The sequence below is a fragment of the Eurosta solidaginis genome, chromosome 1 (genome assembly GCF_040869045.1).
Source record: "Eurosta solidaginis isolate ZX-2024a chromosome 1, ASM4086904v1, whole genome shotgun sequence".
Classification (NCBI taxonomy): Eukaryota; Metazoa; Arthropoda; class Insecta; order Diptera; family Tephritidae; genus Eurosta; species Eurosta solidaginis.
In genome coordinates, this window is record NC_090319.1 from 384,122,448 (window position 1) to 384,147,023 (window position 24,576).

Sequence of the window (24,576 nt, forward strand, 5' to 3'; positions counted from 1 at the left end):
ATGCACATTTGTTGTTTTGGCTTTGCAAAATTTGACATATATAGTATTTCGTTAAAACAAAAATGGCACATTCGTGACTTTGGCATTGTACCGACGATATCTAATACTCCTATATTGCTAATAGAAGTTGCTCGCAATGTGTTTTGAATTCGAAATCAAAACAAGACGGCCTATAAAATTTTTGTGTTGGTAGCAGCATAAGTGTGACAAGGAAAAATTTAAATTTAGGTACATTCGATTATTGAATACAAAAAAAAAACATTTAAACAGCAATATATCGGCACTCTGATGTCTGGGAATGTACCTAGCCTTTTGTACCAATATATGAGTACTAGCCTTTACCCGCGGCCCCGTCCGCAAGGAAAATTTTAAATATATGGGCTATTCGCGTTAGCCTGCTTATTATCTGTTTAAAATTTTGTTTTCTGTCTAATGCATTTTATTTTTGTAATTGAGTAAAAAAAAGAACTAAATGAGCTGATAACCTGATAGGATCCCAAATGATCCCGAAATTATTCAGAAAAAGCTACGAAATGACCCCAACGCTATCGCGGACGGATCCCGAAAACCATCCAGAAATGCCCCGAAAGGGTCTCCAAAAGTTCCCCGAATAGTACCAAAAAAACCCGAAATGAGAGCGACACGATTCTAGACGTATCCAGTGAACCACACAGAAATGATCCCTGAAGGTGTTCCAAAATGATCCCGAAAAGGTTCCGAAATGACCCTGACGGGCTCCCGGGCGGATCTCAAAAACCATCCAGAAAATATCCAGGAAGGGTCCCTAAATTATCCCGACTAACTCCAGAAAAAGTTCCGAAATGGCTCCGAGGGGATCCACGATGGATCGCGAAAACCATACAGAAATGATTCCGGAAGGATTCCAAAATGATCCCGAAATAGTCCGGAATTGACCCAGATGGGATCCCGCACAGATCCAGAAATGATCCCGGAAGGGTGCAAAAACTATCCCGGAAAAGTAACAAAAAATCCCGAAATGGCTCCTACGGCATCCCGGACGGATCCAGAAATGATCTCGGAAGGGTCCCCAAATGATCCCAAAATGGTCCCGAAATGACCCTGATGGATCCGGCAAACCATCAAGAAATTATGCCGAAAGGGTCCCAAAATGATCCCGAAATAATACAGAAAAAGTCACGAAACGACCCCTAGAGGATCCCCAAATGATCCCGTATTAGCCCCGAAAAGGTCCCGAAATAACCCCGACGGGATCCCGGACAAATCCCGAAAACCATCCAGAAATGATGCCGGAAGGAATCCCAAATGATTCCGTAAAAGTCCCGCATTGATTCCGACGGGATCCCGAACGGATACCGAAAATCATCCAGAAGTGATGCCCGAAAGGTCCTCAAGTGATCACCTAATAGTCCCGAAATGACCCTTAAGGGGTAATGGACGGATCCCATAAACCATCCAGAAATGATCCCGATATAGTCCCGAAGAAGTCCCGAAATGACCCTGACGGGATCTCGAACGCACCCCTAAATTACCCTGACGGGATCCCGGACAGATCCCGAAATCCATCCAGAAATGATCTTGGGAGGGACCCCAATTGATCCCGAAAAAGTCCTGCAATGATTCCGAGGGGATCCTGATCGGATACCGAAAACCATCCAGAAGTGATGCCGGAAACGTCCTCAAATGGTCACCTAATACCAAAATGACCCTGACGGCATCCCGGACTGATCCCAAAATCCATCCAGAAATGATCTTGGGAAGGTCCCAAAATTATCCCGAAATAGTCTCGGAAAAGTTCAGAAATTACCCTGACGGGTTCCCGGACGTATCCTGAAAGCCATCTCTAAATGATCCCGAAAAAGTCCCGAAATGACCCTGACTGGACCCCGAAAGGATCCCGAAAACTATCCAGAAATGATGCCGGAAATGTCCTCAAATGATCACCTAATAGTTCTGAAAAGACCCTGACGGGATCCCGAACGGATCCCGACAACTATCTAGAAATGATGCCGAAAGGGCCCGCAAATGATCCCGTATTAGTCGAGAAAAAGTCCCGAAATGAACCCGACGGGATGCCGGACGAATCCCAAAAACCATCCAGAAATGATGCCGGAAGGGACACCAAATGATCCCGAAAAAGTCCTGCAATAATTCCGACGGGATCCTGAGCGGATACCGAAAACGATCCAGAAGTGATGCCGAAAAGGTCCTCAAATGATCAACTAATAGTCCCAAAATGACCCTGACGGCATCCCGGACAGATCCCAAAATCCATCCAGAAATGATCTTGGGAGGGTCCCAAAATTATCCCGAAATAGTCTGGGAAAGTCCAGAAATTACCCTGACGGATCCCGGACGAATCCTGAAAACCAATCTTAAATGATGCCGAAAAAGTCCCGAAATGACCCTGACTGGACCCCGAAAGGATCCCGAAAACTAACCAGAAATGATGCCGGAAAGGTCCTCAAATGATCTCCCAATTGTTCCGAAAAGACCCTGACGGGATCCCGAACGGATCCCGACAACTATCCAGAAATGATACCGAAAGGGCCCGCAAATGATCCCGTATAAGTCGAGAAAAAGTCCCGAAATGACCCCGACGGGATGCCGGACGAATCCCAAAAACCATCCAGAAATGATTTTGGAAGGGACCCCAATGATCCCGAAAAAGTCCCGCAATTATTCCGACGGGAATCTGAACGGATACCGGAAACCATCCAGAAGTGATGCCGGAACGGTCCTCAAATGCTCACCTAATAGTCCCAAAATGACCCTGAGGGCATCCCGGACAAATCCCGAAATCCATCCAGAAATGATCTTGGGAAGGTCCCAAAATGATCCCGAAATAGTCTCGGAAAAGTCCAGAAATTACCCTGACGGGTTCCCGGACGAATCCTGAAAGCCATCCTTAAATGATCCCGAAAAAGCCCCGAAATGACCTTGACGGGATCCCGAAAGGATTCCAAAAACTATCCAGAAATGATGCCGGAAAGGTCCTCAAATGATCCCCTAATAGTTCCGAAATGACCGTGACGGGATCTCGAACGGATCCCGACAACTATCCAGAAATTATGCCGAAAGGGTCCGCAAATGATCCCGTATTAGTCGAGAAAAAGTGCCGAAATGACCCCGACGGGATCCCGGACGAATCCCAAAAACCATCCAGAAATGATGCCGGTAGGTATCCCAAATGATCCCGAAATAATCCCGAAATGACCTCGTCGGCATCCCGGACGGATACCGAAAATTATCCAGAAATGATGCCGGAAAGGTCCACAAATGATCCCCTAATAGTCCCGAAATTACCCTGATGGGATCCCGGACGGATCCCGAAAACCATCCAGAAATGATGCCGGAAGAGCCCCCAAATGATCCCGAAAAAGTCCCCAAATGACCCCGACGATATCCCGGACGGATCCCGAAAACCATCCAGAAATGATGCCGGAAGAGCCCCAAATGATCCCGAAAAAGTCCCCAAATGACCCCGACATACTCCAGAAAAGGCTCCGAAACGGCTCCGAGGGAATCAAAGACGGATCGGCAAAACCATACAGAAATGATTCCGGAAGGATCCCAAAATGATCCCAAAATAGTCCGGAAATGACCCAGATGGGATCCCGCACAGATCCAGAAATGATCCCGGAAGGGTCCAAAAACTATCCCGGAAAAGTAACAAAAGATCCCGAAATGGCTCCTACGGCATCCCGGACGGATCCAGAAATGATCTCGGAAGGGTCCCCAAATGATCCCAAAATGGTCCCGAAATGACCCTGATGGATCCGGCAAACCATCAAGAAATTATGCCGGAAGGGTCCCCAAATGATCCCGAAATAAAACAGAAAAAGTCACGAAACGACCCCTAGAGGATCCCCAAATGATCCCGTATTAGCCCCAAAAAAGTCCCAAAATGACCCTGACGGGATCCCGAAAGGATTCCGAAAACAATACAGAAATGATGCCGGAAAGGTCCTCAAATGATCCCCTAATAGTCCCGAAATGACCGTGACGGGATCCCGACAACTATCCAGAAATGATGCCGAAAGGGTCCGCAAATGATCCCGTATTAGTCGAAAAAAAGTCCCGAAAGGACCACGACGGGATCCCGGACGAATCCCAAAAACCATCCAGAAATGATGCCGGTAGGTATCCCAAATGATCCCGAAATAGTCCCGAAATGACCTCGTCGGCATCCCGGACGGATCCCGAAAATTATCCAGAAATGATGCCGGAAAGGTTCCCAAATGATCCCCTAATAGTCCCGAAATTACCCTAATGGGATCCCGGACGGATCCCGAAAACCATCCAGAAATGATGCCGAAAGGGTTCCCAAATGATCCCGTATTAGTCGCGAAAAAGTCCCGAAATGACCCCGACGGGATCCCGGACGGATCCCGAAACCATCCAGAAATGATGCCGAAAGGGTTCCCAAATGATCCCGTATTAGTCGCGAAAAAGTCCCGAAATTACCCCGACGGGATCCCGGACGGATCCCGAAAACCATCCAGAAATGATGCCGCATGAGCCCCAAAATGATCCCGAAAAAGTCCCCAAATGACCCCGACGAGATCCCGGACGTTTCCCGAAAACAATCCAGAAATGATGCCGGAAAAGCCCCGAAATGATCCCGAAAAAGTCCCCAAATGACCCCGACGATATCCCGGACGGATCCCGAAAACCATCCAGAAATGATGCCGGAAGAGCCCTCAAATGATCCCGAAAAAGTCCCCATATGACCCCGACGAGATCCCGAAAACCATCCAGAAATGATGCCGGAAGGGTCCCCAAATGATCGCGAAATAGTCCCGAAATGATTCCGGAATAGTCCCGAAAATGTTCCAAAATAACCCCGACGGGATCTCGGACGGATCCCGTAAACTATACAGAAATGATCCCGGAAGGGTCCCAAAATGATCCCGAAATAGTCCCGAAAAAGTCCCGAAATTACCCCGGCGTAATCCCGGACCGATCCCGAAAACCATCCAGAAATGATCCCGGAAGGGTCTCGATATGACCCTTACGGGATTACAAATAAGGTGAACCTAATTATAAAACCATGTTAATAAGGCAGCAGGCGCATTGGTGCGAATAAAAAGTTAGATAGAAACATACAGGTAAAGCTAATAAAAGCGCGCTAATAAAAACAATTGATGGAGGGCGGATGGCGGGAGTAGAGGAGAGGACCACTGATCGTTCCTCCAAAATTGTCTAGATCTCGTTCTGTATGTACCAGATACCAAAAACTATTGATTTAGGAGAAAATTTAGATTGAGTTATAACAATTTATGGATTTTACACCAGAGGGGGAGATAAAGGGGGGCGGGCGGAGGGTGTCACTGCTTACTTTGTAAGCCCTCGACTTATTTGACCCCTTGAGTCTGTGATATTGGTGAAGGCCAGTATACGTAAAGTTATAATGTGTAAAAATTATGAAAAATAATTTCTCGAAGGGTCGTGGGACCCCCACCCCTCTTTCCATGTTCGAAAAAAATTACGCTAGTAGACTACTGTCTGTGTCCCAAATTTCATCAAAATCCGTGTAGCCATTCTGGCGTGATTCAGTCGCAAAGACGAAAAAATATAATAATTAAATTATAACTGTTCCTAGGAGGCGGGGACCACGCCCCTTTTGAAAAATATATAGCTAGTAGATCCTTCTAGACTATTGGCTATATGTGTGCAAAATTTCATCCAAATCGGTCCAGCCGTTCTTGCGTTATTGAGTCACAAAGACAAACGTCTGGACAAACATCCAAACATCCAAACATCCAAACATCCAAACATCCAAACATCCAAACATCCAAACATCTAAACATCCAAACATCCAAACATCCAAACATCTTAACATCCAAACTTTGCCATTTATAATATATATATTAGATTAGATATATGGTTGAAAAGCCAAAACAAATTAAGCAACTCAGAAAAAAGTTAGAAGCCGTAGAAATAAAAGCGCCCAGTATAAACATTTTCGAACATGCTGCCTATAAATTTGTTGGGCAAACTAGTGTCAAAAGAAATTTTTATTTTTACATCATGGAAGGGAGTCAACTATATGCTACGTGTATTACCGGGTTCGAAGATTTCTAGTTATGAAACATAAAAATGTCTCTTTATTTGAGATGGGATACAATCCTTTTCCTATAATTTCTACTTTTAGCTTTGGCCTTAACAATATTCCCATCCTTCCCCTTCTTTGTAGTGACCAATACCAATGCTTTAGAATCACGTGATTTCTTATTTGATCAGGTGCCACGCTCCATATATACCGATAAAAACAATTGAAAAAATGAAAGAAAAATATTCTCTCAAATTAATGAAAAACTGCATACCAAATTTGGAAAATTTGTGCGATCCAATAGAAACTTTCCTCAAGTCAAAGGAATTTGTTATGAAAGCGTTTCCTCATTTAAGGTAAGTGTTTTTTTCTGAGTGTGAAAAAGTTCTTTCTTTATGGAAATCAAACGAAAGGTATTGAAAAGGTAGTTGCATTGCGTTTTGGTATTTTTTTCCATATATTCCTGGGATCAAGTCGAAAATTCATATCTCATAAAGTTGAGTTCCAGAAAACTTTTTTGAGAAATCGGTATTCAATACTCTCATGTCAACCTCTTGCCACTTATCACATCTTGAGGGTTGTTTTCATCTTGAAAAGAACAGATATGACACATTGGAAAGGCATGAACTTCCCCACCGCAAAAACCTTCTCAAAAATCAGAAAAAGTTTTAATATTTTACCACAATTAGAGTGTTCATATTGTGTTTTTTTTTTTTTTTTGAAATCTTTGTACGCTCATTTATGATTTTCCCGCCGGGATCGCAAATTTAAGAAAACTTTCAGGGCGAATACAAATCTTGAGAAATACCATGCAAAGTTTCTGATATGTAGTAATTGGAAAAATATTCATCACATTTTTTCTTTATTTCTTATTTAACAAACTTAATCTTCAATAGAAATTTTTTATATGGCAAAACAATATTTTCCTAGTCAATCAAGATTAAATTAAAGTTTGAGGCAAAAGAAGCTACCAAAAATTGTTAAAAAATATTGAGTAAACTGTAACATATTTGCTGTTGTACAATGTTATTATTCGCATAAAAAATTAAAATATCAAGGCAATTCTCAAGGTCTACTTTTTGCCGTATATAATATGCTTTATTCAAATTTTATATTGGAAAATATGGCAACGACTCAAATCTTTCAAATTTTAAATGAATACGACACTCTTGCGAATTGCCCAATCATAATTTTTTTCTTTTTTTTATAATTTTAATTTACAAATCTCTTCTGCGGCACGCTATTTGCGATCTTCACCAATCTCCAAATTTGCATAATTAAAAGAATTGACGCAATTCTGAGTCTCAAAAGCAAACATCACAAAAAAATATCAAGAAATCTTTTACTTTCTCTTCATTTGGCTCAGAGGCAAACATTTTATGCTGCAGTGCAAATCGGAATAAGCCAACATGTGCAAAAAGCCGGTCCGGTGTAACAGCTATACGACCAACAAACCAAAACTTGATATGCCAACATTATAGACCAACATACACGCCCAACAACAAACAAAACAGCAATACAAATGAAGAATATACTGCCGTACGATTTAGTTGAATGCATAAAATGAATTTCCTATAAACAATTTTTTTATTTTTTCTCCTCTGCAGCCAGCGGCAACCAAAGTTGCATGAATTTATTTAAGCTGCAAAATCCGGTTGATTACAAACACAATAAAACGAGTTGAAGTTAAGCAATGATTTTACTTTGGTAATTTTACATTTTTACAGTAACAACAAAAAATACAAGTAGTACGACATGAAAACAAATAAATTCATTGTAATCACTGCCGCATTACAGAGATGGTCGATTTGCAAATAACGCAACAATTGCTGGTAAAGACCGTCAAACTGAGTGGCAAACAGGAGAGCATTGAAAGCCAAAACAGCTGACAGCTGATGGCAGACGACCAACAATTGGACTACCAAGCGACAAGCGGATGACGATACGTCATTGGTTGGCTACGTTTTGAAGGCGTTGACTGCCAACAGCTCAAGAGACCGTTGACCGCTGGCCGAATAACATTTGGTGCTGTTGAAATATGTGCAGTAAATAAATTAAAAAGCTGGCAAACAGAAAACTATCACTGTTGTTGGCTTCTGTTTTTGTTTTTGTTTTTACTGTGGCGACTTGTTTTCACTTCGGTTTATTGTTTTAAAATTGAGGTCTGCGTCTGTTGCAAGGCGGAACAAATTAAAGTAATTTTAGAATTTGTGTCAAGGCTAATTTAGCCATAAACAGCGTTAACCGCAAGCAATTTTACAACAATGCGGAGGCTAAGTATTCACTACCACTAGGAAAGTAAGTAGCACAATAAAACATTTGTTACTTCAATTTTTCTAAGCTTAGTACTTGCACGAGTTAGTAAGCAAATAAAAGCGCGCAAATTATTCGAAGGCGACAAAGTGCGCTACTCAAGCCTGGAAAGAGATTAGAGAGTTCAGTTAATAAAAATTTTGCATTTGGATAAGATATGCATGTATGTATGTAACATATGTGTGGGGCTTTAATGCAGTCGTAAGAAAATATAATCAATTTTAAGTATTTCCGTTGATCAAACCAGTTTGATCCTGTTTGTTTTTGCCCATACTTGATGGTGATTTGGAGCATTGAAAGTGTGTTTGGAAGTTTAATGAAGCGCGAAAATGAGTGAGAGTGAAAACTGGCCAAGCGAGATTTGCAATGAAATGAAAATATCGTAATTTTTAAGTTTGTTTGTAAGTGGAAATATAGATATTTGGGGAAGGAAGTGACGGTATGATCACGCCCACTTTTATTGCTTATTACAACAGTTTTGAACTTTATAATAATTCAAATATATACGCTTACATGGAAGGGTATCAAAGGATACTTTATATAAAACCTCTCTCTCTCTCTCTCGGAGAGATCGAAACGACAACTGTATATTCTATCATAAAAGCGTATAATTGCAGACGTAAGCTGCTGGCCTTAACAAACGCTTCGCATACGGCTGAAATTTTACCAAAAGCTCAGAGCCCTTAAAAGAACCTCAGTCCCCTAGCTGGCAGCAATTTGAGCAAAGACAAAAAAATGCTCATAGCTAGCTCTAAAGCAGTTGGTCAGCCGCTTGTGTGCTACACAGCTTCGATACACTTGCCGAGTCTAGAACAAACTTACTGGAGTATACTATAGACTGTCAAAAAATCACGCTCTAAATTCCCAGAACATCATCTTCACAATGACCCAGAATACTCCCCATACAGGATCTCTCCTTTCCCCATAAATTATATCTCCTCTCTAATGTTAGCGTATTGTTGAACAAAAAATTTCTGTGAAATACTCAGAAATCTGAGCATCCCACGTTGGATTTAACTGCCTGTCCTTGAGGACTTTTCATGGGATGAATGAGCCCATATTGTACCCAATGTTTACTCGGTGACCAAACTGAAAAACTGTCATGAAATCTGAAACCTCTTGGCAAATACTAGAAGCTTTCCAGAACCGCTGATACTTAAGGTTTCTAGATCTGATAGCTGTGGAAATAACAATAAATGTAGTCTAAGCTCGTGGCATACATCTAGTTGGAGAGGCCCCAACTCCTAGGGATATAACGGGTTATTTCCAAAAGAACTGCAAAGAAATCCAACAAACAATTACTCAGCCGTTTGAACTAGATGAGCATAAAAAGGCCTTCAGATTTGTCCACAAATGGTCGACAGAGTCATACGCCGATATATACCCGACAAACCCCGTTATCAGGGCCCAATAGCTGTAACTCTAATTTGAGGAAAGCAGACTTCACAAAGAGATACGCGGTGCTCTGGCACAACTCCGATCCAGGTACTGTACGCATCGTACCCTACATTATGGGAGTTGGCAATATTTGGTTGGCAAAATCCCGCTCCCCTCTAGACAGGCAACAAAAAAATTTTTTTTTTTGTAGTTAAATAGATAAAAAAAAATTTTGTCTTTAGCTTTAACGTTAAAGTACGTGTATTTAGAATATGATATGAAAAAGGTTACATTAAAAACTCAAGCGCATGCGTCAGCTTTTCTTTGCCATTTCATCTAAAACTTCAGCAACGGTAACAATTTGATCACGGTGGATGCTTAGTTATGCACAGCCATTCAATCGATTTTCACTCATCGTGTTTTTAAAATAGTTTTTAATCAGCCTAAGAGTTGAAAAAGATCTCTCGTTCGTTGCCGTTGTTACTGGAAGCGGACACAAGATTTTCAACAACATGTGAACATTAGGTAAAGCCACAGAATCGCATTCTTGTAATATTAATCATAGATAAATTGATAAAAAAAACCAAAGTACCTCCTTCAGGAATAAGTAGAATTCATGCTTTTTGAGCCTATACATCAGAGCTAACGTATAAAAAAAATAAAAAAAAAGAAACTGATCGAATAGAAAAAAATTTAATTTAAAAAATTCATATCTACACGGAAAAAACACTAATGTTTTTTTACATTTTAAATGTGAAAAACACATTATTTTTTCAATTATCAAATAATTTGAATTTTACATTTTTTAAATGTGTTTTTGATATGAAAAACATGTAGATATCACATTATAATAATATGTTTTCCACATGGAAAATAATGTCAAATTTGCATTATATTTCAAAATTGGAAATGTGTACTTCTAAAAAATGCTGCAAATTTAACATTATTAAATGTGGAGAATAAAATCAAAGCACGAGAATTAGTATCGTTTAGTTCGGCAAACAAACAGAACCGTAAGCAATGTTTATATGTATGTTTATATGCAGCTTGTCGCCGGGACGTAAGGGCAGAAGAATCATGCAAATATTCAGACGCATGGAGATTTCATATTTTCCTTTTCATTCCGATGAATGTAATCGCGGTTGAGGTAAACGAGCAAACGCCTGAATTGATTATATTCTTCATGCAATAAGTTGGTTGATTTTAAATCAATGTCGATTATGTTCGTTTAAGCAAGTTGGATCATTGAACACGATCATGTTGCCGAATGTAATCGAACGTTGTTGGATTATAAATACCCAAAACCCCCCAGTGAATACGCCCCTGGTCATAAGTAAGACCAACTGAACCTTAATCAGGTTATGCTACGACTCACATTTTTAGAAATTTCACGCGCCCAATGCTTTTAATTAATTGTATGATCAACGCTCTAGCTTGCTGAGGAGTGTGATGACTAGTACTTAGGACCTACCTAATTATTTTCTAGCTTTTCGTATTATTATTACTTAATGTAAGTATTGTTTTCAATTATTATTATTATTATTCCATACTCCATTAGGAGCTTAAGGATTCAACAAAAATTTTCCAATTATCTCTATTTCGTGCTATTTGCCTTAACTCGTTAAACGATTTGCCAGTTTCCTGTAGAACCGTTCTCCTCCAAGTCATCTTTGGTCGGCCCCTGCATCGTTGCCCTTGAGGATTCCAGGTTAAGGCAGCATGTGCAACGTCATCGTATGGCTTTCGTAATGTGTGGCCTATCCAGCCATATTTACGCTTCCGTATTTCAATATGTACACTGGTTTGGTTGGTGAGCCTCCATAACTCTTCCCCTGCAAATATCGTTGGATCATGTGGTCCACTGGAGTACTTACCAATATACTCCACTGTAATGCAGCGATGGACCAACTCATGTTTCTACACGAACATGTTTTAAGCCGATCATTGCTCGTTTTTAACGATTGTAATCACTACACGATGTTTATTGGACTGTGGGTACTCCATGGATTACTCTGATGTAATGCGGAGCTGGAGTATATGGTCCGGTCCTAGGACATCGCAATGTTAATTGGACCATATTTTTTGTATGAATTGTGGTTAATTTTGGAGCACTCGCTTGGTCCATAGCGAGTACTCCATACATGCATACATGGAGTACTCGCGATTTGTTGCAGGGTCGTTCGATATCGTACTAGGCCACCATATCTGCATTATATTTCTCAAGCAGCGGTTAATGAAGGACTGTAGCTTGGCTTTAGTTTCAGCAGTTACGAGCCAAGTTTCCGAGCCGTACAACAAAACAGACTTCACATCTCTTGTTGAATTATTAATGTTTAGGAAATCATAGGGTATCAACCTAAAACTTTCATAGCTTGGTGGCAAGGCTGCTGCCTTAGAGCTGATTTTGTGCAGATATGGCCTCCAAACATGCCAGATCACGGCAGATAGCTATAGTCATTTCCTACTATGAGCTAGTTGTTGACATGGCTATCCCGCCATGGACTCGGTCGTCAGAGCCTCTTTTGTGGAAACAGGGTGTGTTTTCAATACACCCGTTTAACTTAAAATTTTTTTAATGATTCAAGGTTCGCTTCGAGCTCAAGGCCAGAACAATAATTTTTCTTTTAATTATAATAATTTTTTCTTTTTTTTTTTTTCAATAATTGAAAAATTTTATTTTGTTTTTCGAATAGTAAATATTGAAAAATTAAAGAAAAAAAAATTATCATTAGAAAGAAATTATTGTTCTGGCCTTGAGCTCGAATCGAACCTTGAATCATTTATCAGTAGGCCGATAAAAAAAATTGTTAAAATTTTTTTTTAATTATTTTAATTTCAAGTTTTAGTCTTTATTTTAGTGCCTATTATTTCTCATTCTATTTAGTTCATTTAGTGACTCATTATTACAAGGACTTTTTCCTGACAATTTGTTACAATATAAGTCCTCAATAGATAATCCTTCCAAAGACTTTACTCGACTCGGCGCCACGTATGCTTGTCCCTCCTCAAATACGATATGATTGAATATCTCGATACCTGCGCCACCTAGCGGCGCTTTTTTCATAGGTCGCTTTCTAATTATGTATGTGTTATGTGTTCCAAATATTAGCCAAATCGGACCAAAAATACGATTTTTTAAAATATTTCAATCAATGCGTCACCTATTGGAGTTTTTTTATCTTATTATTGCATTGTCGTCGGGTTATGAACTATACTCCAAGTTTCAAGCCTGTAAGCTTATCGGGAAGTTACCGTTTAAAAAGTTTCGTACATATGGGACAACTCAATGAAACCTTTTAGGGAAGTTATATGGGTACAGCAGCTTTGCAACAAAAGTATTTTTTTTCAAAGGTGGCATCGCATAGAATATTTTATTACATTTTTTTTTTTTTTTTTGTAATAAGTTTATAGCTTATAATGCCTTTAGTTAGAAAATCTAATTTGCATTGCATTTAAAGGTTAAACTGGTCACAAAGTGTCTTTCGTCCATGTGTATTGAGCTCTGAGGAATTGAGGTTTTGTGTCTGAGAAGTTATTGGTCCTTATAAAGTAAGTAACATTCCTAACTATAACTTGGAAATTTATTCCTCCGTCAATTTTGCATATTTTTGTCAAAGTTGCTACATGTTGATGCAACATGTTGCTTGACTAAAGGCCGCTTATAACCCTGAATGTTTAAGCGCAAATTAACCATAGATTACAAAATAACGCAGATATGTTGGACTATAATTATGTTCAGTGAAAATGATCTGTACGAAATTCGTTGAAAAATACCATTGTTATCCAGTTGCAAGAAAATTTAAAATTTTATTGCTCTGCACTATTTTCATTAAAAAAATTCCTCCTAAAATTTCGGAAAATGTTCCCACATTTTAATTTGCTTTTTACAATAATAAAGCACTGTTGCATCAATGTCAAATACCAATTAAAGTAAGATTAGCAATAAAGCACATATTTTTCCGGTTATCAATGTTAATGCATTAACTGAAATTTTTATACACATTAATGATTTTGATCGGATTTAATGATTTAACAAGTTTACTTTGCTTAATTACTGCAAAGCAACAACAGCGATTAAGAAATATTTTTGCCACGCATAGCAATAATTTTTACTTTTAATGGTTGTTAATACTTTAATTTACTGTTAGATTAATGTAGCAATTTTTTTTGAGTGAATGTTAGCTATAAGTTTATATACATATGAAGCAAATTTAATTTGAAATAACATATTAATAAGAGTTAATAAGTTTTATGTGCAGGTTAAATGAAGATTAGCAGATAAGTATAAATTATATATCAATGTTAAGGTTTACGTTCAGAAAATAATGTAGGTATTTGCCAAACCGTGTCTTAATGAAATTTAATATGAAGGATATCATCAAACCCTAAGAAGAAAGTTTTTGGCATTACCGTTATTTAGATCACACAAATGAGCAAGGCGAGACGGTAGTTCTGAGGTGTCTACTGAGTTTTGGCTAAACCTACCACTACAACAGGAATTACTTTTAATGATGATATCTTTGCCTGTTTCTAGCTAACAGTTTACAAATACTTAAGTTAGCTTACAGAGCAGGTGCAAACGAATAACATACTGCGAATTATTTATGTACTTACGCAAGAAATCTTTGATGTGCAAAGAATAGAAATGAAAAGTGAAGACGGGAGCGGCAAGGAAAAAAGATAACAGGCGAAGGGGAGGAAGGATTGTTATCGATAATTAATCAATCGTTATCGAACAATTCGAAATTTTTTTAATATACCGAAAAGTTTCAGTAACAAATCGAAATTCTGTTGATACTGAAATGATAATTAATTTAGACAAAATTGATATTTTTTCGATAACAAATCAACATTTTTCCAATAACAAGTCGAAACCATTTCGATAGTAAGCCCATAACACATCGATAACTCCCCGTCCTTAAAACGATAATTGTTCTTTATCGGCTTGCTGCCGATAACAAACCAATAACAGGTCTATAACAATTCGCTAATAACAACAGCCCGATAACTTTTCAGATTCATATATAATTTTTTCTGAGTCCTGCCAAAATGATTCCAAAATCGTCACGGAAAAGTGCTGCAAATAATCCCTCAATGTTCTCTAACATATTTCTAGAATGGTTTCGAAGTAGTACCTAAACAAACACCGGGAAAATCCAAAATAAACCCGAATTTATTGCAAAAAGGCCTCGAAGTGATATAAAACTATCCCAATAAAAATAATTATATGTAAGCCCTGATAATAACAGAACGTTAATCTTACATTATGTTAAATCTAACAGAGCAGGCGAAAGACAACACATTGTCACAGACAACTTTTAATATGCATAATTTTTTCTTTACAAATTCATCAAACAATAAACCCGAATAATATCAAAAAATAAATGTTAATGAACTTCCTAATGTACTAATTTTCCTTATAAGATTTGTTTAAAATAACGTTGATATCACATACACGTATGTATGAATTTTTATTGCTTTTGTTATGTTTGTGTGATTAATTTGTTATTTTACTGTTATTAACTTCTACATACTAACAATAGCAAATCGGCAAATTACAAAGTACGCGCGAATACCAACAAACTCTATAAAAATTAGCAGAGACATGGAAACAATTTATGCACACAAAATACCGGTCAACGTCGTCACAAAATCATAACTTTTGGTTTGGTTTTATTTACACTATGTTTACACTTCTACTTCTACCTTAGCGAGAAGTTTTGAGGTGTGAACACAATAATGCTTAAGGCAAAACGAACTCTGGCCACAAAAGTGAAGTACAACGCCAGTTTATTGCCACGCCTATTGGCCCAACGTCAGGCAACAACAAAAACGTAAATGCAGTGTTGTTGGTGAATAGAATATGAGTTCCGACTAAATTTTTTAGTATATTTAACATCCGTGTCTGGACTTCGAGGTGCGCTACCTCATATCGTTGAATTTTTGGCAACAAATAAATCAAAGTCAATGTGAGTGTAAAATTAAAGCGCAGCATTTAATATCAATGCCAAAATGGTGTAACTAAAATATAAATTTGATAGCCGGCACATGTCGTTGCAATAAATTATTCAAAAATTATGATAATTAAATGATTACCTAAATAAATCAAGTTGGCACTAATTGTGTAACTACCAAATGTGCGTTTACGCCTCTGAGCGTTGATAATTTAATTATTTAATGCGTTTTGAGTTAATAGCAATTTTGAAATAAATTTGTTTTTTCAAGACATTTTATATATTTATAACATTTCAGAGTGTGCTCTCATGAAAAATGTACTTCATTTCTTTGAAGCCCTTTTAATCATTTATTTAATATTATTTTTCATTTCTTTATAGTCATATTGCTGATGTGGCATTTTGGCGCACCATGGTGGTAAAGATTGAGCTTTAGTTAATTGTATAGTTAGCCCAGCTATGAGCAGCCAATGAAAGTGAAACTTTTCTGTGGAAATATGTTCAAAATAACAATCACTCTATTAATCACTTTAATTAGTTTACAAGGAAGAGTTATATATTCAAGCATTTTTCATCGAGTTCGCGTCTTAAGTCTTTTGTTAGCTGACGATTTATAAGAAATAACGGAAGTTGTTAGATAAGAAATGCGTGAAAAAAATATAATAAAATAAAACCAAATAAAGAATTAAAGTTGTAAAAAATGTGAGATTCTTTTTTCTTTGTAAGATATTAATACTCTCATAATTTCATTTAAATGAAACCTGACTTTTCTGCGGATAGTAAAAATAAATCTTAAAATACTTAAAAATAAAAATCGTATCCAAAAGAATGAATAATGTGAAATAAAAAGTTTTTGTTTAACGTCAATGTGACGTTGTCGGCTTCATCCCGCTCGAATGCTACTCATATTTCAATAATTTTTAGGGAATCATCATGGCCAAAAAAAACTTCGAGCTTCGAAGTAGATGTAAAAAACTCAAAGAAAAAACGTAGAACAAGAAATATGGCACCGAAGGAACTGTTTCTTTTTTTCATACATTAAACAATTTAGCCTGAAGTGAGAGACAATTGAGTTGTTGTTGTTGTTTTTGTTGTTGTTGTATCGATAAGGACACTCCCCGAAGGCCTTGAGGAGTGTTATTGATATTGATGGTCCTTTGCCGCAAGCACTATTAGGACTAGCTCGACCACCTCGGGAACGATTTAGTATGATCACATGAAATCATCTAGGCCATCCCGCCCTCCAGAGCCATAGAGCCACGAGGATTCGCCACGGGTAGGTGGAGTTGAGTCATATCCGTCAGTATATTCACACGATAAAAATGTATTCAAAGACTTTTATTAATACTACTGCAAGGCTTGATGCAGAGCAGTTCATTGCTTGATCTATTTTTGTTGGTCTTTTAACATATTTTAGCATGGGACATTTTTTTATAAATTTAATAATTTAGGAGTCACTCCTTCTAGTAAAGACAATCTCCGTTTTTTCGAGCAGCACATTCGCAAAGACAGGTATATCGGAAAGATTTTACCAGGGTTTGAAATCAATTTCAAATTTGTATTTCATTTTTCTGGAATATATTTTTACTGCCAAGTTAAAGAATTCACAGCATATAAATAGCGAGAGGAAATAGTTCGTTATTCCGCAAGTGGTTAAACAACAGAGATATGCCCAACCTACTTATTTACTTGGCCCACAACCGCTTAAGCTTAGCCGTCAAATGAATCTCAATAGTAACTTCTGTTGCTGCCATCTGGCGCCAATTGGAGATTCCAAAGAACGTTAGATCGTTCTGCACTTGGTCCTTCCAAAGTAGTGGTTTCTCATTTTTCTTTGCTTGCATCCTTCTGGATCAGAGCATCGTCAATGCAGCTGTTGGGTATTAATTCATTTAAATATTCGAATATCTGCGTGAGGATCATTTTTAAATCTTACATAATTCCGTTGGTTTTTTTTTTTTTTGAGATCAGTTCAATAATTTTTTATTTATTATTATTTGTAGGCTAGTCTGATCTAACTTATGCTAGTGCAAATAAAACGATTAATTCACCTGATGCCCTCGTTTTATTTGCACCAGCATAAATTAGATCAGACTAGCTTACTTAATTCGTTTCGAACTGCTTACTATCTCATTTGGCTAAAAGCGCAAGATCCCCTGTTAGGAAAATCTCTAGTTCAAAACTGGTGCGCTTCTATTGCATTCGGAATCTCTAATAATTCTTCCTCTATCCCTTTTATGAGCTTCCAACTAGAAAAGTTAACATGGCGATGACTTAGTTTGAATAAGGTACATATTTCCACTTTAGAACTAGTTGGTTTTTGGTACTATTTCGATAATTCCGAAATAGCGTAAAAATTTACAGTTTAGATCTAGCTCCCTTTTTGGTACTTTTTCGTTGGTCCCGAACCGGAGAGAAATTCTAAATGTTGCTTGCTTATAAAAAAAAAACCTAAGTCACGAATAAACTGCAAAAAGATTTTAGGCCGATCTTCTCCTCCAATTTGCGTCTTGCTGCTTTTAGTTTTTTCTGCAAATTGGCGGGACGGCATCTGCAGGGCATTGCAGAAATACACTCGGAATGCTTGCTAAATCACCCCGCTTTGAAAAACTTTCTCCTAATTGAAAAAACTTGTCTCTAAAATTTGTATGCTGATTTTCGAGGGTGTGAGCCCAGGATCCTCGGTGTGGTAAGCGTAGCACGCAACCACCACACACATAGCCCCAAAGGAAATGAAGGCATACTTAAAATTGAAGCTCTTTAAAGTTTTTTTTTTAAGATAGCCTTTTTATCGAATATATGTTGAATATAACATACAAAAACCAAAACTGTCCATTTTAGAACTAGAGAAAATCGATTTACTATTGAACTAGTAGCTTTTTAGTAGTAGAGGTCTATTTCTGAACCAGAAATTTTTATCACTAGTCCAATCTCCTGCTACTGATTCCCGAGAATACAATTGGTTAGTTAATTTGGCTAGTTCCAATTATCTTCAATTAGTCCAGAATTGCGGTTTTGTTGTCACAACTCGTGAATGAAGGACAATAAAAAAACTAACCAATGTAAATGGATCTCAAATTAATGATAAATACTCACAAGTCAGTAAAGAAATCTCATCCAATATTATAATATTCGACGGGTTTAAATGAATTTTAATATTTCTGAGTTCTAAGAGAGTATCGTATTTCATCATATAGAGACTATCAACTGCTATAAACCCAAATTTCATAAGATGAGATAAAAATTTGTAATATCTGAATTACCAGTTTAAAGGATATAATATTTATATTATACACCGTAGGTTGTTGTTATTTTAGCGATAAGGACACTCCCCGTAGATTTTTTTTTATTGTTATCGACATTGGTGGTATTTTTTCAGATATAGATACGGTACATTCCGGTAACAAGCACCATTAATCGCGTAGATAAGGTTGACAATTCCGGAAGCCATAAATTGCGCTTATTAACCCTTTGAATCCCATACACCGTAGGTCTTAATAGCTGTCGCGCCTGTTTGATGTTCCCTTGAGCTGAACCTTGTACGCTTTCGTATTTTCGCTTTACAAATTTTTGTACCATTTCCATATAACTAAGCTTCTAATATTCCTACAGAAAACCATCTCACAAAAAAGCTATGCTTAGTGTTTTTTACATTTATGATGCTGCATCTTTATATTCTTATTTAAATAGATTTAGATAAGCTGTTTACTAAAGCTATTGTTTAATATAGACTGTGGCTTGGTGTAAACAGAGACACACCACTATAAATATTAACGATTATTTCGAAACAAGCCCACATACTCATCGGTTTTTGAGCTTTAATTATTTTCCCTTCTGTAACAGCTTCAGGTTTCTCAACATCATCTTCACGTACATCAAACACACACTGACCAAGTGTTTAACCTGAATACAAAATAAGCAACGAGGCGCGAGAATGTGCAGCCACGTTTGTCATAAAGAATTCATAAATAATGCGAAAAGTAATGAAAGACAAAGGCTGGACACCACAATGTGTAAATTAAATTAAGTAAATGTGTGTCACTTAAATGATGGTCGTCGTACAAGTAAAGATGAATGGGTTAAAATAAGCGGAGAGTGAAAATGTAACAAAGTAAAAAATGTCCAATCAGGGATAGTAAAATTTATGAGTTTTTTTATAAAACTCGTTTCTTAACAACTATCCTGCAAGCTATAGTTATTTTTTTAAGATTTTTATTTCGATTAGAAAATAACTCTTATTTTGCAATTTTTTTATTTTACACACAAAGTTTTATTTCCAAACGTAAATACCTTCGCTTTAGGAACTGGCATATTTACAACAGAAAAAAGGCAATTTTTTATCAAATTTCGTGAATTAAGTGCTTTTTATACTCAGCTGAGCAGAGCTCACAGAGTATATATTAATTTTGTTCGCATAACGGTAATCCGTAATGGAATCGAGACAGATATAGACTTCTATGTATCAAAATGATCTGGGCGAAAAAAGAAATTCATTTAGCCATGTCCGTCCGTTCGTCTGTCCGTTAACACGATAACTTGAGTACATTTTGAGGTATCTTAATGAAATTTGGTATGGAAGTTCCTGGGTACTCATCTCAGATCGCTGTTTAAAATGAACGAAATCGGACTATAAGCACGCCCACTTTTTCGATATCGAAAATTTCGAAAAACCGAAAAAGTGCGATAATTCATTACCAAAAACGGCTAAAGCGATAAAACTTGGTAGGTGGGTTTACCTTATGACGCAAAGTACAAAATTAGTAAATTTTTGGATAAAGGGCGTGGCATCGCCTACTTTTAAAAGAAGGAAATTTCAAAGTTTTGCAAGCTCTAATTTGGCAGTCGTTTAAGATATCATGATGAAATTTGGCAGGAGCGCACTCCTATTACTATATGTGCGCTAAATAAAAATTAGCAAAATCCGATGACGGGCATACCCACTTTTTAAAAAACAATTTAAAAGTCAAATTCTAAAAAAAAATTGAATACCTTTACATTATATAAGTAAATTATGTCAACATTCAACTCCAGTAATGATATGGTGCAACAAAATACAAAAATAAAATGCGATTTCAAAATGGGCGTGGCTCCGCCCTTTTTCATTTAATTCCCCTATAATACTTTTAATGCCGTAAGTCGAACAAAAATTTACCAATCCTTGTGAAATTCGGTAACGGCATAGATTTTATGATGATAACTGTTTTCTGTCAAAATGGGCGAAATCGGTTGAAGCCACACCCAGTTTTTATACACAGTCGACCGTTTGTTCTTCCGCTCGGCCGTTAATACGAGAACTTGAGCAAAAATCGACATATCTTTACTGAACTTAGTTCACGTACTTATCTTAACTCACTTTATCTTGGTATAAAAAATGAACGAAATCCGACTATGACCACGCCCACTTTTTCGATATCGAAAATTACGAAAAATGAAAAAAATGCCATAATTCTATACCAAATACGAAAAAAGGGATGAAACATGGTAATTGAATTGGTTCTATGACCCAAAAAATAACTTTAGAAAAAACTTTGTAAAATGGGTGTGACATCTACCATATTAAGTAGAATGAAATGAAAAACTTCTACAGGGCGAAATCAAAAGCCCTTGGAATCTTAGCAGACTGTTCGTGGTATTACAAATATAAATAAATTAGCGGTACCCGACAGATGATGTTCTGGGTCACCTTTGTCCACATTTTAGTCGATATCTCGAAAACGCCTTCAGATATACAACTAAGCGCTACTCCCTTTTAAAACCCTCATTAATACTTTTAATTTGATACTCATATCGTACAAACACATTCTAGAGTTACCCCTGGTCCACCCTTATTGCGATATCTCGAAAAGGCATCCAACTATAGAACTAAGGCCCACTACGTTTTAAATAATCATTAGCACCTTTCATTTGATAGCCATGTCATACAAACACATTCCAGGGTTACCCTAGGTTAATTTTGCTAAATAGTGTTTTCCCCTTATTTTGTCTCCAAAGCTCTCAGCTGAGTATGTAATGTTCCGTTACACCCGAACTTAGATTTCCTTACTTTTTTTACTTTGATTTTTAATGACTTTTCAAAGTACCTTGTAACACCAATTAATATCCATTTGATGTTGTCCAACTACACGTTTATAGATCTAATTACAGTTTCTTAACTTACCTTAAAATCATTTTGTTAGAGCGCACACTGACAGCTGAGAAATATTAATAACAGTTAACGGCCTTGATTTTGTCAAATCAGTCCAGTTATGGCAGCAGTAAAGAATTATTCCTTTGTATTTCTATATTAAATGTGGTGTGAAATATTGTAAACGTGCACATGTAGCTAGGAAGAAGAAACAAACAAAGAATTTTTGAAATGCTTCACTGCATTATACACAACACCAAGTTCGTTGCTTGAGTCTTTTGTAATGCCGCGATGATTTGTTATAAAACACCACACTTAGCAGCTTAAGTTCTCTGATTCACATGCACAAATTTGTCAAGTGTGACAAATTAATATTACACAATACAAAAATACAGCTTATTAGTGTAAATAATACACCAGCACAAACAATTTTGCTAGATACTGTCATTGTTGTACGTACAAAACATATTGCTATGCCACAAAATGTGTATTTTCGTTTTTCAAATTACACTTGCCCTATGACTCCGCGCTGCGCTTATTTATTCGTCACACTTTCCTCTATATGCGTTTTGGCTAACTTAAATTTTTTTTGCCATTTTTTACACACTCATTAGCTTTTATTGTACGGTAATTTTCCTCCAGGGAATTAAGTAGAAATTTCGTTTTAAAATAGCCAAACACTACTAAGTATTTGTCCCAATTTTTTTTATTTCCTTTGCTCGTCTTCATGCGCACGCTTATAATTTTTTTACATATAACTTATTAAAAAAAACAAAAGCAGACACAAATCCCAACACCAGCGACAGACTTTGCACTTCGCTATTCACTTCACTGTTTTTCACTTTTTATTAAAGTACCGTTAGTTACCGTGATCGCCACCACTTTGGCATATGTCCAACGAACAACTGAACGGTTTGGGTAAGTGCCGCCGAAAAAAACCAATCAACAAACCATCGCTGCCGCCAACTTCGACGTCAACGACAAAAGTTGACGTATTGCTGTTAGTGTAGCAACGAGTAGCATTGTTTACAAAGCTTTTTGTTGTGTGAGAAAGCTTCATCATTTGCAGTTGCATTGGAGTGCAGCTGGTAGCTGGTGTGTCCGATCGGTAGGCAGCTGAGACAATATCGCTTTTCATTAAACACATTTATGTCAAACCTCTTCGCTTTATTACTTATTCTTCTGTTTGCTTCTGCAGCAGCATTGCACATGCGCCAAGCGTTGTTTTCTCACCACTTCACTTATCATTATTGTTTGTAACAATATATTTAACTTCAGCTGTTGGTGTGATGAGGTAGTTGTTAAAGTTGTATCACTATACACTGCCATATACACAATTGGGTGAGTGTGGTGAGTTTTGTGGGCTTGAGTTTAAGCTTGTTGAGAGTTGTGTTGATTCGTATTATTTTTACTACTACTAACTTTATATTTGATTTTCGATTAAAAATCCAATAACGATATAAACCAAAATCGCATGTAGTTCCAAACCTTTATCTTTTAGGTATACATGCATGCCGATTGAATGGCCTGTAACCGCGTTTCCTTAACTTTCCTTTGGTATAACCTTTGTTATCGCTATGTTATCGATGATGTACAGACGAGTTTGTTATCGAAGTGATATAAATTACCCATCTATAACAAGGGTTATCGATGAGTTCTCGATTTTTAACAGGCAAATTATCGGCTCATTTTCGATTTAAGCAAAATTAGCTGAGAGTCTCCACCTTTTATCGACATGTTATCGATCTATTATTTATGAAAAGTTACTGACTTGTTATCAAAAAGTATGAATTTGCTACCGAAAGGTAGTAGTTATTTTCATAGTTGTGTTACCAATTTGTTTTAAAAATTATCAATTTATTTTAAAAAAGGTATCGACTTTTTGTTTCGTATTATCGATTTGTTATCGAATACATACTTGGTCGAGGTATGGACCAAAATCAATTTAAATAGATTGAGCTCTTTTCGAGATAGAAGTGGATATCTTTACTGTATACAAAAATTAAAGCCCTAACTTCCTTTGAGCTGATTTTTCTAATTATATTCTTAAAATGGCATGTGCCCGTCCTAAATATATATACGGGTATTTTTATTAGTAATTTTAATAAGAAAGTGTTAAATACCTCAACAGAGCTAAGCATCACCTACACTGCTTGCCTTGCAATCGTTTATATGATGAAAACTAGCAAGGTACCCGGCGTTGCTCGGGTTGGGCAGATACTAATCTAAATAAGAAGGTGTATTTTAACGCATTCCTTCCCGTTACTCAAAGTCAAGCAATCAGTATATAAGATTTTATTGATCTTCTTCAAAATGTATCTCCCAATTTTTCTCATTCTTCCCCTTTATAATTTCCTTATCTCTTCCTCTTCTTTTTTTGCACCCTCTCCCTCTCTCCTTCTTTTTTCTTAGATCCCTCATTCCTCTAATTTATCATTCTTTGCTTTATTTTTAAAATTTTATTTTGTCACACACAATTCATACTCAAAATCTCATAACTTAATCAAAATATTTTAGCTGCACAATTTGTGTCTATCATCTCATATAGACAGCTATTTTTACAATGGAATGCTTAAATTTATTGAAAACTTTTAAATCACTCAATGCAATCGCTTTAGCTTTTTGTGAATGTTATGACCTAACAAAAGTTCTGTACTTAAGTACGTACATTGCGTATGAGCAACTTTTGCTGACATACAAAATTTGTCGCACCACCCAATGGCACACGTGCAATTGAAAAACAAAATGTTAAATTCTTAGTTCTGAAATATGGA

At 37.0% G+C, this 24,576-nt stretch overlaps 1 protein-coding gene across 4 annotated transcripts in view; it reads right to left on the minus strand.

Annotated features, from left to right (window-relative positions):
* The window catches only part of cysu (Curly Su), a 136,368-nt gene extending 113,350 nt beyond the window's left edge, over window positions 1-23,018 (minus strand). The window contains exons 1-2 of one of the 4 annotated variants that reach the window (XM_067776079.1): window positions 22,961-23,018; window positions 21,836-22,000 (exon numbers count right to left, since the gene is read on the minus strand). In XM_067776079.1, coding sequence (XP_067632180.1) covers window positions 21,836-21,846 — 11 coding nt within the window. In that variant the 5' untranslated portion in view covers window positions 21,847-22,000; window positions 22,961-23,018. Of the gene's footprint in view, window positions 1-21,835; window positions 22,001-22,659; window positions 22,695-22,960 lie in introns of those variants that run through there. The other 3 variants (XM_067776070.1, XM_067776089.1, XM_067776099.1) reach the window with 3 other exon arrangements.
* Between the last annotated feature and the right edge of the window lie 1,558 nt (window positions 23,019-24,576).